This window comes from Gouania willdenowi, chromosome 16 (assembly GCF_900634775.1).
Source record: "Gouania willdenowi chromosome 16, fGouWil2.1, whole genome shotgun sequence".
In the NCBI taxonomy this organism is placed as follows: Eukaryota; Metazoa; Chordata; class Actinopteri; order Blenniiformes; family Gobiesocidae; genus Gouania; species Gouania willdenowi.
The window spans coordinates 483,541-499,553 of record NC_041059.1 but is presented as its reverse complement, the minus strand read 5'-3'; the positions used below and the strand labels follow the sequence as shown (position 1 = coordinate 499,553).

At 40.5% G+C, this 16,013-nt stretch overlaps 1 protein-coding gene across 2 annotated transcripts; it reads left to right on the top strand.

The window, feature by feature from the left end:
- The first annotated feature begins 9,500 nt into the window (after positions 1-9,500).
- trim35-28 (tripartite motif containing 35-28) lies at positions 9,501-15,707 on the top strand. Of its 2 annotated transcripts, XM_028470890.1 has the most exons (7): positions 9,719-9,941; positions 12,744-12,813; positions 12,898-12,993; positions 13,403-13,633; positions 13,725-13,747; positions 13,832-13,950; positions 14,705-15,707. In XM_028470890.1, the coding sequence occupies exons 1-7, from the start codon at positions 9,856-9,858 to the stop codon at positions 15,235-15,237; spliced, it is 1,158 nt and encodes a 385-aa protein (XP_028326691.1). In that variant the 5' UTR covers positions 9,719-9,855; the 3' UTR covers positions 15,238-15,707. The 2 variants fall into 2 exon arrangements, with proteins under 2 accessions (XP_028326690.1, XP_028326691.1); XM_028470889.1 differs by lacking the exon at positions 12,744-12,813 and having other exon boundaries at positions 9,501-9,941; positions 14,705-15,699.
- The last annotated feature ends 306 nt before the right edge of the window (positions 15,708-16,013 follow it).

Genomic DNA, 16,013 nt, shown 5'->3' with positions numbered 1-16,013 from the left:
CATTGGTGTTTTATTCAAAGGCCCACAACAGCTCCAAATGGCTCAACAACGACACCTGGCATCTCAGATGTGCTTTTACACCTCGATGGTCACTTTGCAGCTGAGTTGGGGTCCTTTCTCCTGATCCATAGCCAGATGCTGCTTCGTTCAGAAGCATCTGACAGTGACTTGACAGCTTGTCGGAAGGCCTGTCCTCGCACTCCCATTTCCTTGAGTAGCTTGGTTGTGGACGTGGCAACAAATCCTCTACACCAAATCTCAATCGGAAGCACCTGGACACACCAGCCATGTTGTTCTGCCTCAGTTGCTATGTCGGAGTACTTCAGTTGCTTACGCTCATATGCTTCACCAACTGCAGCTTTCCATGGTACTTCCATGGTATTAGTTTCACAATGAAAAGAAACTTCTGAGAAGTTGATCACAAGACCAGGTCCGGCCTGAGGTTAGTTGTAGTGATCTCAGGCAGAAAGATGAAGCTCTGGTCTAAGTCAACCTGCATTCTCCAGTCTCGGGAAGTGTCTAGGAGGGTTGCTTCTACTTGTCCTGCTCTTACAAATGGGGGTGGTGTTTGTGTGCCGAGGCATTGGAGGAGGGAGGGCACTGTTGGTAGTTCTCCTTCCTTCCAGGGTGATTGCCAGTGTCATAGGACTAGTTGTGTCTCCAAGTATAGCAGCCTTGAAACAAACTGGTTTTGCAGCCAGTGACGATGTGTCTCAGTGTTGCAGGGGTTTGACAGCGCACAAGAAGGATCTTCTCCAAACCATTGGTAAAGGTTTGTGGGTGTGGGAAGAACATCATAGGTGGCTCTGATGATAAAGGTGATTTGATTTTCATCCATCTCCCAAAGCTCCTTCCATTTGAACTTAGGATGCTCCAGGTTTTCCAAGCTAGTCTGTTGACCCTGTTTGGACTGCGAGACTGCCTTTGCACATCTGTCTGCCTCCTCTTGTTGCCGCACATGAGCAACCACCAGCTTTCTCATCTGGGTTGATGCTGCCATATGCCATGTGGGTCTACTTGTCCCAAGTCCAAGCCCACATCTTCCCTGTTGCACCTGCCCCACAATTTACCCATGCCAGAGAGCAGATTTTGCTTGCTGTATGGCCTCAGATGGGATTCATTTCCACGCAGTTGCCAACCTGGGAGCAGCCACTCGGGTCATGTCATCTTGCGACTCGGTCAGGGTCATGTTCAGCCTCAGTTTGGTGCATTTAAACTGTCTATGCTGACAAGGCCTTTGATGGTTTTTTCCATCAGCTGATCACACTGGTCTGCATCTTTGAGGCTCGCCTTGTACCAGCGGCCTAGGGCACTGGCAGTTCTGACACCAACGGGTCAGGTGTATCCTTGATGTGTGCCCTCTGGTGCACCAGTTTCCCTTTCACGATGGATATGTTCCTGGATTTACTAGGTCTAAACTTCCTTGCCCACGCAATGTTGGCCTAAAGCTTTCCCAGTAGATGTTTGGTGCATGCAACGGTTGAGGTCAAGGTGGTCATGTCATCCATGTAGGCACAAATAGGAGGTAGACGATGTCCAGATTGCAGACGTTCTCCTCCCACAACCCACTTGGAAGCTTAAATAATCACTTCCATTGCCATGGTGAAGGCTAGAGGGGAGATGGTACATCCAGCCATTATTCCCACCTCCGAGATTGCCATTATGTTGTGTTTTCTGTTGTTTGGATACAGAATTGCAGATCTTGGAAGTAGTTTCTCACAAGGTTTGTGATGGTATCTGGGATGTGAAAAAAGTTGAAGGCTGTCCAGATGCATTGGCAAGGTCCAGGAATAAGACGTGCAGGTCTCTTTCTTCCCTTTTGGCAGATTGGATTTGGTGCCAAATCATGCTGGTATGCTCCAAACATCCTGAGAAACCAGGTATGCCGGCTTTTTGCACAGATGTGTCAATCAATCAAATTGTTTTGCTTCAAGAATGTTGTCATGCTTTTAGCCACAATGCTAAAGAAGATCTTTCCTTCCCATTCAACAGGTTGATCTGGCGGAACTGATCAATGTTTGAGGCATCCTTCTCCTTGGGGATTACCACTCCTTGTGCTCTTCGCCACACTTTTGGAATGGTTTGTTTCATCCAAATAACCTTCATTTGCCTCCACAAAAAAGTGTAATATGTTTGGGGAGTTTTTATACAGCCAGTATGGAACTCCGTTTGGTCCTGGAGCTGAAGCTGCCCTTGCCTTCCTTATTGCTTTCTCGACCTTGCTCCAGTTGGTAACCTGGTTGAGGAATAGGTGCTATGTCTGGTGGTATCTCCCCCTGTTTACATCTTTGGCTGTCTGTGTGGGTTGTTTTTTCTAACTCCCTCTTTGGCACCTTCAGTGACCCACTCTTCTCCTTTGTGAAGAGTCCTTTTACAAATCTGAAGGAATCCTTGAAGAATTATGTTCTCGCCCTTTCTTTTATTTCTTTGCAGGAGGTCAATGCCCACTCTTTCCTCCACTGAGGCTCTTTTCCATTGCTTCCTCAGCTCCCTTCTCTCTTTGACAAGGCGTTGGATTTCTTGCTGACTTCTGGACTTGGGAGGGTTGTTGGTGTCCTGTCCTTCTTTAGTTAGAACTTCTTATGTTTTGGGGTGTATTCCACAAAAAACAACAATACAATTTCACCAAAAGACTCCAAAAACACATAAATGACTCAAAAACCCCACGACATGAGAAAAAAATTACTCCAAAAACACACAAAATGACAACATATCTACACAAAATGACAGAAAATACCACGACACAACAACAAAAACACAGAAAACGACAGAATTTCACCAAATGACTACAAAAACACATGAATAATTGAAAGACCCCATGGATGGCATGACATCAACAAACAAAATGACTCCAAAACACACAAAATGATGACAAACATACAAAATGACAGAAAATGCCACAAAACGACAATAAATAAAGAAATAAAGAAAAAACTGAGACGATTTGCTTCTAACAGTAAACAGATAATTAATTTGTAAACCCCAAAAAGACTAAAACCCACAAACTGAACATTGTGTTTTATCTAATATTTTGTATAATATCTAATTTATCTAATGTTGTGAACATTGTGTTTTATCTAATATTTTGTGTTTTTGGCAATGTTTACAATGTCAGTAAATGGCCTCATTAAGTCAAAATGTGTTGTAAATGCTAATGGAGGTAGATTTGTGTCTTTATTTAATTTACCGTCCTCCAGGCCCTTATTCTGAATTTCTATCAGAATTCTCTGAGTTTATATCAAACTTAGTCCTCAGTTCTGATAAAATACTGATAGTAGGAGATTTTAATATCCATGTGGACAAAGATAGTGATAGCCTGAGCTCAGCCTTTATGACCCTAATAGACTCAGTTGGCTTTTTTCAAACTATTAATGAAGCTACTCATCGTTTAAATCATACTCTTGATCTTGTTCTAACATATGGCCTTGATATTAATGAACTAAAAGTCTACCCTGAAAATCCTCTGCTATCAGATCACTTTTTAATATCTTTTAACATTATATTAGAGGATCTCGCACTGTGCAATAAAATAGTTAGGAGTAGAAATCTGTCCAATAGTGCTGTGGCTAAATTTAAAGAGGCCATTCCTGCTGCCTTAAACTCAGTGCACCATCCAATAAATAACTATGATATTAATTATAACCCCTCTCAACTGGATCTGCTTGTCGATAGCTCTGCTAGTCTACTAAAATCCACCTTGGACTCAATTGCCCCATTGAGGGAAAAAACTATTAAACGTCAGAGGAAAGCTCCGTGGTTTAGCTCTGAAACTCACACACTCAAACAAACAACCCATAAATTAGAGAGAATGTGGCGCTCCAATAAAACAGAGGAGTCACGAATACTCTGGCAAGAAAGCCATAGTAAATACATGACAGCCTTACGACATAGTCCATCTACATACTACTCCTCACTAATTGAAGAAAATAAAAATAATCCGAGGTACCTTTTCAGCACTGTAGCCAGGCTAACACAAAGTCAGAGCTCTATTGAGCCCATGATTCCTCTAGCCCTCAGCTGTGAGGACTTTATGACATTTTTTAACAATAAAATTCATAAGATTAGAGATAAAATTAGCCACTCCCTGCCTTCACCTGGGCCTGCTGTACCATTAAATGTAAATAGGCCTAACCTAAACTGTTTCACACATATAGGACTTCAGGAACTTAACTCTATTATTTCATCCTCCAAACCATCAACCTGCCTTTCAGATCCGATCCCAACTAAGCTGTTTAAAGAAGTTGTTCCCCTGGTCTGCCCATCTTTGTTGGAGACAATAAATATATCCCTATCAATAGGCTACGTGCCACAGTCCTTTAAAGTAGCTGTAATCAAACCCCTTCTCAAAAAACCTACTCTTGATTCCAGCACTTTAGCAAACTACAGGCCTATATCTAATCTTCCTTTTATTTCAAAGATTCTTGAGAAAGTTGTGGCGGCTCAGCTCTGTGACTTCCTTCAAAACAACAGCCTGTTCGAGGACTTCCAGTCAGGTTTTAGAGCTCAACACAGCACAGAGACTGCTTTAGTTAAAGTAACTAATGATCTACTCTGGGCTTCAGATGAAGGACGACTCTCAGTGCTGGTTTTATTAGATCTTAGTGCAGCTTTTGACGCTATAGATCACTATATTCTACTAGAGAGATTAGAGGAATTACTTGGAATCACAGGGACTGCCCTAAACTGGTTTAAGTCCTACCTATCTGATAGGTACCAGTTTGTACACATGAATAATAGGTCTTCTGTGTACACTAAAGTAAGCTACAGGGTTCCTCAGGGCTCTGTGCTAGGTCCAATCCTCTTCTGTATCTATATGATCCCCCTTGGTAATGTTATGAGAAAATACTCTGTTAACTTTCACTGCTATGCTGATGATACCCAACTGTATGTTACAATGAAGCCAGGTGAGACAAATCAGCTATTTAAACTTGAGGCCTGTCTAAAGGACATTAGGGCCTGGATGGACCAAAATTTTCTTCTTCTTAACAGACAAGACTGAGGTCATTGTACTGGGCCCACGACACCTTAGAGAAACCTATGCTAGCCTAACTGCCCTAGATGGCATTACTCTGGCACGAAGCACAACTGTTAGAAACCTTGGGGTTCTATTTGATCAGGATTTATCCTTCAACTCTCACATAAAACAAACTTCAAGAACTGCCTTCTTTCATCTCCGTAACATTGCTAAAATCAGATCTATCCTGTCTCAGATATTGTAATTCTCTTTTAGCAGGCTGCCCGAGCAAGTCGCTTAAGACACTTCAGCTGGTTCAAAATGCTGCAGCACGTGTACTGACTAAAACTAGGAGAAGAGATCACATTACTCCTGTATTAGCCTCTCTGCATTGGCTTCCCATAAAATATAGAATAGAATTCAAGATTCTTCTTCTCACTTATAAAGCCCTAAATGGACAGGCACCAGTCTATCTCAAGGAGCTTGTAGTGCCATACAATCCCCCCAGAACACTACGCTCTCAAAATGCTGGACTACTCGTTGTTCCATTTGTCTCTAGAAGTAGTATAGGAGGAAGAGCTTTCAGTTATCAGGCCCCACTTCTCTGGAACCATCTACCAACCACGGTTCGGGGGGCAGACACCCTCTCTACCTTTAAGGTTAGGCTCAAAACATTCCTCTTTGATAAAGCTTTTAGTTAGGAACCAGCTCATAGCTCATAGTTAAGATGCAATAGGCATAGACTGCCTGGGGGGGTCTGGCATGCTCGGTTGGAGAGAGGTTGGAGAGGGCGTTAAGAGAGAGGTCATTTAGGTTAGAGAGGGACCGGAGAGGGTCCCATTCCTCTCTCAAACACTCCCTCTATGTCTGCTTCTTCCCTTGTGTGTTTGCTCCTGTTCTCCTTCTGGCTTTTGTCTTGCAGGTCCGTGGGATCCTCAGTGTGGAGTTACAGAGTCTCAACAACTCTGTCTCCACCCTTTCCTCTGCACACACCCAACACAGCATAACGTGGATGGCTGTTCATCATAGGAATGGGATCCACACAAGGTTCCTGCTGCTTAACAGAAGGTTTTCCTTGCCGCCATGATGAATTCATGTTGGGTGTGGGATACATATGTATGTGTATATACATATATATGCATATGTGTGTATCCATAAAATGAAGAGTCCGTCCTTAAGACTGCTCTACTGTAAAGTGTCTTGAGATACCATTGGTTATGATTTGGCGCTATACAAATAAAAGATTGATTGATTGATTGATTTATTATTCAATGGAAAAAAAATCAAATAATAACTCACTCTAAATAAGAGAATAAGTGTTCAAATTTTCAAAGGCACACCTTGGACTTTTGGCCACTAGGGGTGTTTTTAGGGCGCAAAAATCAACAGTCAGTCGGGCCAGCCTCCCTTGTCTTTTGATTGTGTATGCTGACAGTAGTTGAGCTGTAACTTCGGGATAAGGATTGGCTCTAAGGGCTTGGTCAGTCGGGCTGGGGTGCAAAGCGGGGCTGGGCTCGCGTCATTCCCTCCTCTCCTCGCTGCGTCGGTGGCGCTCTCCCCTCTACTCCCTTGCCTCGCAGCCGTCATTGGCCCCCTTTGCCGGGGTCGAGGCAAATAAGGGACGGGCGAACCTGCGTGTGAGGGGCGGTTTCCAGCGCCGGACGGAAGGCTGGTTGGCGGAGGGGGCCAGATCTCGGCGGCTTCTTTTTAGGTTCCTCAGAAGCAGTTTTAAGCTTTTTGCTTGCCTCGGCCATGACCAGGAGTCGAACAGGCGGAAAAATAGTAACAAAAGCCTTTTAGCCCAATGAGTATATCCGAGCCTGTGGTCACGTGACTGCCCTAAAGTGAAATGTTCTCCAAGCATTCTCCAGGTCACATGACCTGGCCAAAGACGGTCCATCTCTCTAAACTTACATGGTTGGTATTTCAAGAGGGAAGCCCCGCTTGGAGCATTGATAGTGAATTCATGTTGGGTGTGGGATACATATGTATGTGTATATACGTATATATGCATATGTGTGTATCCATAAAATTAAGAGTCCGTCCTTAAGACTGCTCTACTGTAAAGTGCCTTGAGATACCATTGGTTATGATTTGGCGCTATACAAATAAAGATTGATTGATTGATTGATTGAGTGTCAAGCGCTGTATATTGGTCTGAGGAATCATTTAAAATAACTCATATGGGTCAAAAAGTCAGCGGTGTGCCTTTAAGATATATATATATATATATATATATATATATATATATATATATATATTTTTTTTTTTTTTTATTTGTTCTTGGCTGTCTTCAAACATATACAATACAATACAAATAATAAACATTAATTAATAATTAATAAATTTGATGATTGAATAATCCCTTAGTCCTCCTGCAGGGGACGCAGCAGCTAAGTGCGTCACAAACATAGACATATAGACAAAGGCTAGATGTCTCATACGCGCTGTTGGCAAATGGAGTCGCATGTCCGCACTGGCGGCCATCTTGTCCCTGTCAGCTTGCTCACCCATAATATTGTGTAGCAGTGGTACATGTACCTTTTAAATAACCATAACTTGCTCAATTTTCTACCAATTTTCAAACGATTTATTTTGTTATAAAGGTCAGAGGTGTCGTTATAACACTGCAATTATGGATAATTATATTACACTTTCGGTCAATAGTTTTGGATGTCCTACTTATTTCTCCATTGGACTTCAGAGGTGCAATGCATACATGCACACACACGTTATTAATATGTCAAATCAATATAAGAGGTACTAAAACTCGGTGTACAGAATGGCAATGATAAAATAATTTTAATTATTACATGTTTAGTTTAAACAAGTAATAATTCAAAATATTCTATCATAGTAACATTTTATAAATGTGACATTTATTTGCACAAAAAAATACGTACAAGATTTCCCTTTACAAATACACGTTGCATGTTTCAAATGCATTTGTAAATCCCAGAACTAGACTACTGTGGAGGTAAACACATGGAGGACAGAGATAAGAAATTACCCAAAATACATAGTGGAATCAATAATTAATATTTATTACATAAGAATACTTAACACGATACTTTAATAATAACCACATTCAAATAGTTATAAAAAGGTGTCCAAAAAAAACATTCAGTGATTGTGTAAACAAACATATTCTAAAAAACCTTGCAACCTAACAATCTTGCAATTGTGTTGTGTTAGCCCCACTGTTCCTTTGTAACAGGACCTGTTATGTAAATACCTCTACTAAGTAACTAACGATTATTCTAAATATAGTCAAAATATTTTAATATGTTACATTTGAAAGGTGATCCCACGGGCTCTGGTTCCAACAGAACGGCGATTAGAGCATCCATAACTGCATAAAAGTCTGAAATCTTCACTTCACTCTTCACTCATTAATTTGCTAAAAGAATCATAATGTAAGATGCTTTTTAACAACTTTTTTTAACAAGTTAAATCAGGTGATCTCAGCCTTAAACAACTATACTGCATGATCAAATAGTTTTTTGAAGAGTAAAGCTGCAATTTTAACATTTGAATCAATTGACATCCCGAATTGTAGCCACGTTAATAACGTTTGTTAGAAATTAAACCGTATGTAAATCCGTCAAGATTTTTGCGAGATAAAAGTATTTCCGTTTGGCAGATCACTCACCTTCCCTCTGGTTCTACAGACTCTGTCAGAGAGCTGCCCGGGGCTAGCTGGCCGCCGGTGATGATGAGGCAGAATCCGCATCTCGCCTTTAGTCTACGGTCACAAACACAAACCGGCACAGGTCCTTTCCTGGTGGAGTGAAAGCTGAACACGTGGGAAGTCAACGGCAAAGTTGGGGGTGCGTGGGACTCCCATGGATGAGAGTGACATTTCACAGGAGGAAGAAGAACAGAAGAACGGAGAGGGACTAGAAATCCCTTTAGGTTGACTAGAGAACTGATGAATAATGATGGAGAGATTGAGATGGTGAGGTTTGTGAGAGATGGGAGTTTTTGATTATCTGTAAAACAAAAGAACAAAGAGATAAATCAATGAAAATAGATAGGGTATGTGGATGGAAGGTATTAGATAGGTTTGTGATAGGAGAGAACAGAGTTACATAAGGATTATATCTGGGATTGCAGTTAAGGAAAGTTTGGAGAGGCTGGAATTGGAGATTGAAGGAGTGAAAAGAGTAAAGAGGTTACTCACTACTAGAAATGGAGAGAGGGTAAAAAGTGAGGAGAGTTTGAAGGAGTGGTTCTCCCACAGAGTAATGGTGGGGTACATAAGTTACCCAGTGAGGGCTTATGTAGGAGCATCTCAGGATCAGAGAGAGGAGAAGGAACAAATTGATAGTGGAAATCAAACAGAGAAAGCATATAAGTGGAACATTTCTCTGGATAGACTAGTATTGTTTATTGCATATTACTATTATTTAACTCCTTTTGCAAGTTATGGTCCTCTTAAACTATGATCCACTTAGAAACGGTAGGTGGCGGTAATGCACTTTTAGTTTGCCAACTGCTATAAAACCCAAAAAGAAGAAGAAGACGACAAACCGAAACCAAACTAGTGAGGGGCGGAAGTGACGTCAGGACAGACAGTTCCATAATGGCGGCCAATTTCCAACAGGGGCCCTCCTGTCCAGTGTGTCTGTGTGTGTTCAGTGACCCGGTTCTTCTGCCGTGCACGCACAGCTTTTGTCGGGAGTGCGTGAGGAGGAACGTGAGCGGCTCGTGCCCCGTGTGTAGGGACCCGTATGTAGAGGAACAGGCCCTCTCTAACCGGGCTCTAAGAGAAGCCTGTGAGCTATTCCTGGCCCAGAACCAGACCCAGAACCAGACCCAGAGTCCCAGTCTGACCGGATCCAGCTCTGAGGGAACCTGTAACCTCCACCTGAAGGTTCTACAGTTCTACTGTGAGAAGGATGAAGAACCTCTGTGTGAGGACTGTGTGTGTCTGCATAGTATACACAGGCTGTTCACACTCAAGGACGCTCTGCCCAGGTGTAAGGTAGGTACAGTAACAGAAGTTATCCAACACATATGTATTTAATCACCAGGGCTGCCAAGTTTCAGAAAATAGTCAGACTTTAATGACCTGATGCGTTCTGGTAAAAAAAAAAAAAAGTGTCCTTTTTTAACATGACTTTGACATGTTGATTTCTACCTTCAGAATGATGTCATCACCTCCATACCAGCAGCTCTCCCTGCACTGTGGCCTCCTAATGCTAGTTTTAATCAATCAGAAATTAATCAATATTTCATATCCTTCAATTCATATCATAGGGCGACCGTGGCTCAGGTGGTAGTGGGTCGTCTTCTGATCGAGAGGTTGGGGGTTCGATCCCAGTACCTGACTATGTGTCGAAGTGTCCTTGGGCAAGACACTGAACCCTAAGTTGCTCCCAGTGGTCGACTAGCGCCTGTCCCACTGGTGTGTGAATGTGAGAGTGAATGTGTGAATGCTAGGGATGTAACGATTCACTCAACTCCCGATACGATTCGATTCACGATACTGGGTTCACGATACGATTCTCTCACGATTTTTTCATTTACAAAATGGGATTGTAGACAAATTTTTTTGGGGGAAAAAACTAGAAAATAACTAGAAAATACTGTATTATTTCCCTTTTATTTTTCATTGTCAAAAGAATTCCTTGATAAACTATTCAAAACAATGCAATTTAACTAAAAATAAATCTTGAATTAAATAAATAAAGGAATAATACAAATGAAAATGAAGCCTATTAATTTAAATTCTGGTTCTATAACAAACAATGCAAAACTGCATAATAGTTCTTTTTCTTTTAAAAGTGCAACTGAAAATGTATTTTGTGCCTTAACAATTGGACTTAAAAAAAAAAAAAACCGTCATTGCACTGATTTACGTCATATTTGTTTGGACCAGCAGAGGGCGCTGGTAACACAGTGGTCGGTTGGCATGCAGATATTCTAGCAGTGAAGAAGAGATGCTATGCTAGCAGACAGAGCTAATAGAAAAACGTGACTTTTACAGATATTCAAGTAATATTACAGATATTCTTTCGGTGCTAAAGGGGTAATGAATCATTTATTAACATATTTAAGAGTAGAAGGAGGCCAGAAAGAAAGTATTAGCAGACTCCGCCCGCCGCCAACACTTCTGGATAGTGCCCTCTGCTGGTTAAAAAAAAGTACTGCGATTCAATTTTCAGAAAATCGATATCAACCGTGATACCTATGAATCGATTTTTAACTGCCTTACGATTAATCGTTACATCCCTAGTGAATGCGCTGATATGTAAAGCGCTTTGAGACTGCTTCAGTGTGGTGATAAAGCGCTATATAAAATGAAGTCCATTTACCATTTTACCATATCTACCAACTGTCCATCATTTATCTGGGGACATGTCTCATGTTGTAGGTGTTTGTCACAGATGTTGATGATGACAGAGGCAGGGGGCTCCCACTTTAACACTGTGGCCCAAGGCAGTGCTACCTTTACCTCAGCTCTCCTTGTCTGTAACAGAAAGGACGTCATTAAAAAGATCATCATGTAGAAAACATTCAAACATCAAGTCATTTTTCATTGAATCAATGTCTTAGCAGCAGACTCAATGTCTATAGAAATACACTATTACATACAAAAATAATCATAAGAACAGTTCAAATGAACATTAGATTAGACAAGGTATTTGTTTCATTTACTATGTATTTATGATGATATAACCTACAAGTGTAATTCAGCTACTAGCAGTGTTCATAACACTGCTAGTAGCTGATTAAGAGTTTTAATTAATTTAAGTAAATGTCTAGCACAGACATACACATGTAGGGGTGAGAGAGAGACACACACACAATGTTAGTTTTTTAGATGAGTAAACTAACACTATAACACACACACAGCAATATAAACAGTGAACAAAATGACATACCGTCTCAGACGGCGTCTGTCCTCTAGAAACTTTCTTTCTTTCTGAAAGCATGTCGACGACTCGTGTGTGTGTGTGAAAGTTACTAGTTAGAGTCGGCTCGTCAAGACCCGCCTTACGTTGCTTCTAATTGGTTGATTATTGCGTAATGCCTGCCGTGCTTGGTTAGATTTAGGCACAAGGAGACATGGATTGGTCCTGGATTGGTTATCTCGGTCAGTCAATCAGAGTTACTCAAACTGTGGCAAGCCGCGAGGACCAAAGGTCGTTATCATGAAAAAATAGAGTATTGAAAAGGGAAATGTCAAGTGTGGTGTTAGAATGCGTCAAATTGCGTGACTGTCACACTCAAAGCGTGACGCTTGGCAGCTCTGAATCACCCTTTCATACCTGAACCTTAGCCCTAAACCTACCCATTTCATACTGTAGCTGTAACAAAACCTAAAAGCAGGGGTGTCAAATCTTAGTTCATGGGCCACATATGACCCAGTTTGATCTAAAGTGGGCCGGACCAGAAAAATACATGTTTTTGTGGAAGTAAAAAAGCAAAAATTCAACAATGTGGTTCTCCAGTTGGCACTTTCGCAAGAAACATACAATATTGCCAACATTTTGTGGGATAATTTTCTTCATATTATCTTGAAATTAAGAATTTGGGACTACTTTACAGGTTTAGAGCCTGTGTTCCTCCATCTTGAAATCATGTGATTGATGATGTCACATGGCCCCACTGCCTGTAAACATCCCATTGTTTTCTATTGGAGTGAAACATTCAGCCTGATTTTTACATCATTTAGTAGATTTTTCAGTAAAAATAACGTGTGCTGCTTTAGGTTGCTCTTAAAAAAAAAAAAAAAACAGGAAAAGTTAACGATGTCGATATAAACCTCTTTTGTTTTCAGAAAGAAAATAAAAACTGTTGGGACCCATAAAAAATCTTTGACTGCAGGGGTTGACAGTTCCAACTTCTGGGTGGGAGTGCTTCAACAGTCTGATTACTTACTAACTCAAAGTCAGGTTTGAGTTAGTTTGAGTTTATTCTCCTGTTCTCTACAGAATGAGCTCAATTACAAGCTGCAGATCTTTGAAAAGAAAAGGGAATCGTACCAGAAGAAGAGCCTGAAATTCAGACAGGCAGTGGATCACATTAAGGTACGTTCACAAAATGATGACAAAACTATACCAAATGCCACAAATTGACAGAAAACCACAGAATTTCACCAAATGACTCCAAAAACACACAAATGATTAAAAAAACCCACGACATAACACAAAATAATTCTAAAAACACACTAAATGGCAACAAGATGACAGAAGATACGCAAAACAACAAAAACACAGAAAACAATAAGAACTTCACAAAAATACTACAAATGGCAACAAAATTTCATAAAATGATGCCAGAAATGCACAAAACAATAATTAAAACCCAGAAACACATACAACTATGACAAAAACACACAAACCTGTTGTTCTTTCCTGGTCATCCTTTTCTTTTTTAAATGCTGGTCTGGAAGCCTTTGGAGAACATGCAAACCCACCTTTCTTTCTGGCTTTTCAGGGTCAGGCCGAGCTGACAGAGAAACAGATCAAAGAAGAGTTCCAGAGGCTCCACGAGCTTCTCCACAAAGAAGAGTGTGTGCGTCTGCAGACCGTTACCAACGAAAAAGAGCGGAAGATCGCCGCCTTAAACCAGCTGATTGACGACACCAACAAGGACGTCATCGCCCTGGATCAGCTGATCGACAGTGTTAAGAAAGACATTCAGGACACAGACCTGAACATTCTCAGGGTAAACACAGACTTCTCAATAATCCTTTACTTTTCATTCCTTTTAATGTATTTAAATATTTATTTCATTCTTTCTTTATTTTTTGCTGCAGAATTTCCAGAGTTTCAAAAGAAAGTAAGTCACAGCCAGTTTAAAACCTAATGTGTGCTGTGTGTGGGTAATGAACCTATAGTTGATGGTGGTCATGTTTCTTCTCAGAGCTCAGTGGACCAGCAGAGAGCCGCGCCTCAGCCACGACTCTCTGCTGAATGTGGGAAAGCACGTGGGAGCGTTGGGCTTCAACATCTGGAGGAACATGCAGTCACACGTCAAATACTGTGAGTCAGACTTGGTTTATGGTTTAAATGAAATTATAGAATTTAACTGGAAATGAGGGAAAATACCATAGAAATGTTTGATATGGTTCTAAAACATGTCAAGGAGGGTTTAGTGCGTCATTGAACTATTTCTATTTGAGCAAAATATCACCAATCACAGATCTACAAAATCTAATAATTTATATACTGACATAAACGTACATATGCCATTGTCTATAAAATGTAATATTGTATCATCCTTTAATTGTTATCATCATTATTATTAATTTTTCTCTCCACGTTTATGTAGATATCAGTTAATATCAGAAATTAAATGTTGAACAATATTAGATATCAGCAAAAACTAATATCAACATCTCAAATGAAAAGGTAAATAAGTGAGACACATTTATGTCCTCTTCTTTTAAGAATAACACATTAAACTATGTTATTTACATACATACATAGTTTTTGTTTTTTTTCTTTTACTGATATCGATAGGGATATCGTTTGAATTTGAACGATTTCGATTCCTTGTTTCGATTCCGATTGCACACCTGGAAGTCCCTTTTGTGTCCAAGTGTGCAACAGTTATTACGACACTACCGATTAAAAAAAATAATATAATTTTTTGATAATAATAATAATTGTTTGTGAGTAAAATCATGTGGACATTCTAAAGGAGGGGCTAGGATATCACTTCACATCAAATGTTATATCACACATGTTTTAGTGGTGATGCTGAATGAATGTGAATAAAGTGTGTCTCCTTCAGACCCAGTGGTGCTGAATCCTAACTCCGCCTCTCCGTGGCTCTCTCTGAGTGATGACCTGACCAGTATGAAGGAGAGTTCTGAGAGAACGACGGCCCCTGAGAACCCAGAGCGCTTTGACCCCTGCGTGTTGGTCCTGGGCTCTGAAGGATACGCCTCAGGGAGACACAAGTGGGAGGTGATGGTGAGCGACAGCCCCAAGTGGGTTCTGGGCGTGTGCAAAGAGTCTGTCATTCGCAAAAAGAAGTTCACCCTGTCCCCAAACCGTGGCGTGTGGGCCATTTCTTTGAGTAAAGGAGTGTACCAGGCCCTGCTAGCAGAGCGCCAACAGCTGGAGGTCCCTCAGCGTCCTGAACGGATCCGGATCAAACTGGACTGGGACAAAGGAGAGGTGTCGTTCTACGATGGAGACACATCAACACACCTGGTGACCCTCACACACAGATTTGATGAAAGGATGTTCCCCATATTTGGCCCCGCCCTCCACAGCAAACCCATGAGTTTAGCTCCAGGGAAGACGACTCTGCACACTTAACGTATGACATCAGCGCTTTCTGATGTCGAGTAATTATCTAAAGCACATGTGTAGAGGTCGACTGATATATCAGCCCTATATATATATATATATATATATATATATATATATATATACACACACACACACACACACACACACAAAGTTAGATCAAGAGAACAGAAGTCAAAGCCATACAAAGTAATTTAAGTGCCTTAAATAGTGTAAGAATTATTGTGGTTTTAACTTTTCAGAAAAAAATGAATCATCTTTCTTCTGCTGCAGTTTCTTGATTTTTAAAGTTTACTTGTTTTGCTTTTGCACATTATTTTTTTTTTACATGGAAACTTATTTTATTATCTTTTAGTTGCAGCTAGCTATGTTGCAGCTAGGCCTCCAGATGATGTGAGCCATTAAATAACCTTAATTTCTCATCTTAATTTAGTGTTTCTTCTTGGTGAATTATCTGTAATCAGGAATCATTATTGTTCATTGATTGTCATAAACTGTTTGATTAAAAGCTTTTAATGAGCCACATGTTCTGATCCTGTGGTTTTTATTGATATTGGTTTTATCCTTCTTTGTTTTTATCTCCACAAATCAAGGCATTTGGACTTATGCTGAGTTTATTACAGCAGCTCAACACATTTACATGTTTTGTAAAAGAAAATAGTCTAGGTATTGTCACTTAAAAAATGTACCGTAGTTGACAAAAACTTTCGTCAAAATTAACTACTTTTCAAAATGTTCTTTTTAACTACAATGGTAAATATAAAGTTAAATATAAATATTACATT

Excerpts from the sequence above, each read along its gene's own strand:
- trim35-28 (XM_028470889.1), top strand. The coding sequence starts at position 9,540 with ATGGCGGCCAATTTCCAACAGGGGCCCTCCTGTCCAGTGTGTCTGTGT. Across the intron at positions 9,942-12,897 it reads ACGCTCTGCCCAGGTGTAAG|AATGAGCTCAATTACAAGCT; the intron begins GTAGGTACAGTA and ends TGTTCTCTACAG. Across the intron at positions 13,748-13,831 it reads TTCCAGAGTTTCAAAAGAAA|AGCTCAGTGGACCAGCAGAG; the intron begins GTAAGTCACAGC and ends GTTTCTTCTCAG.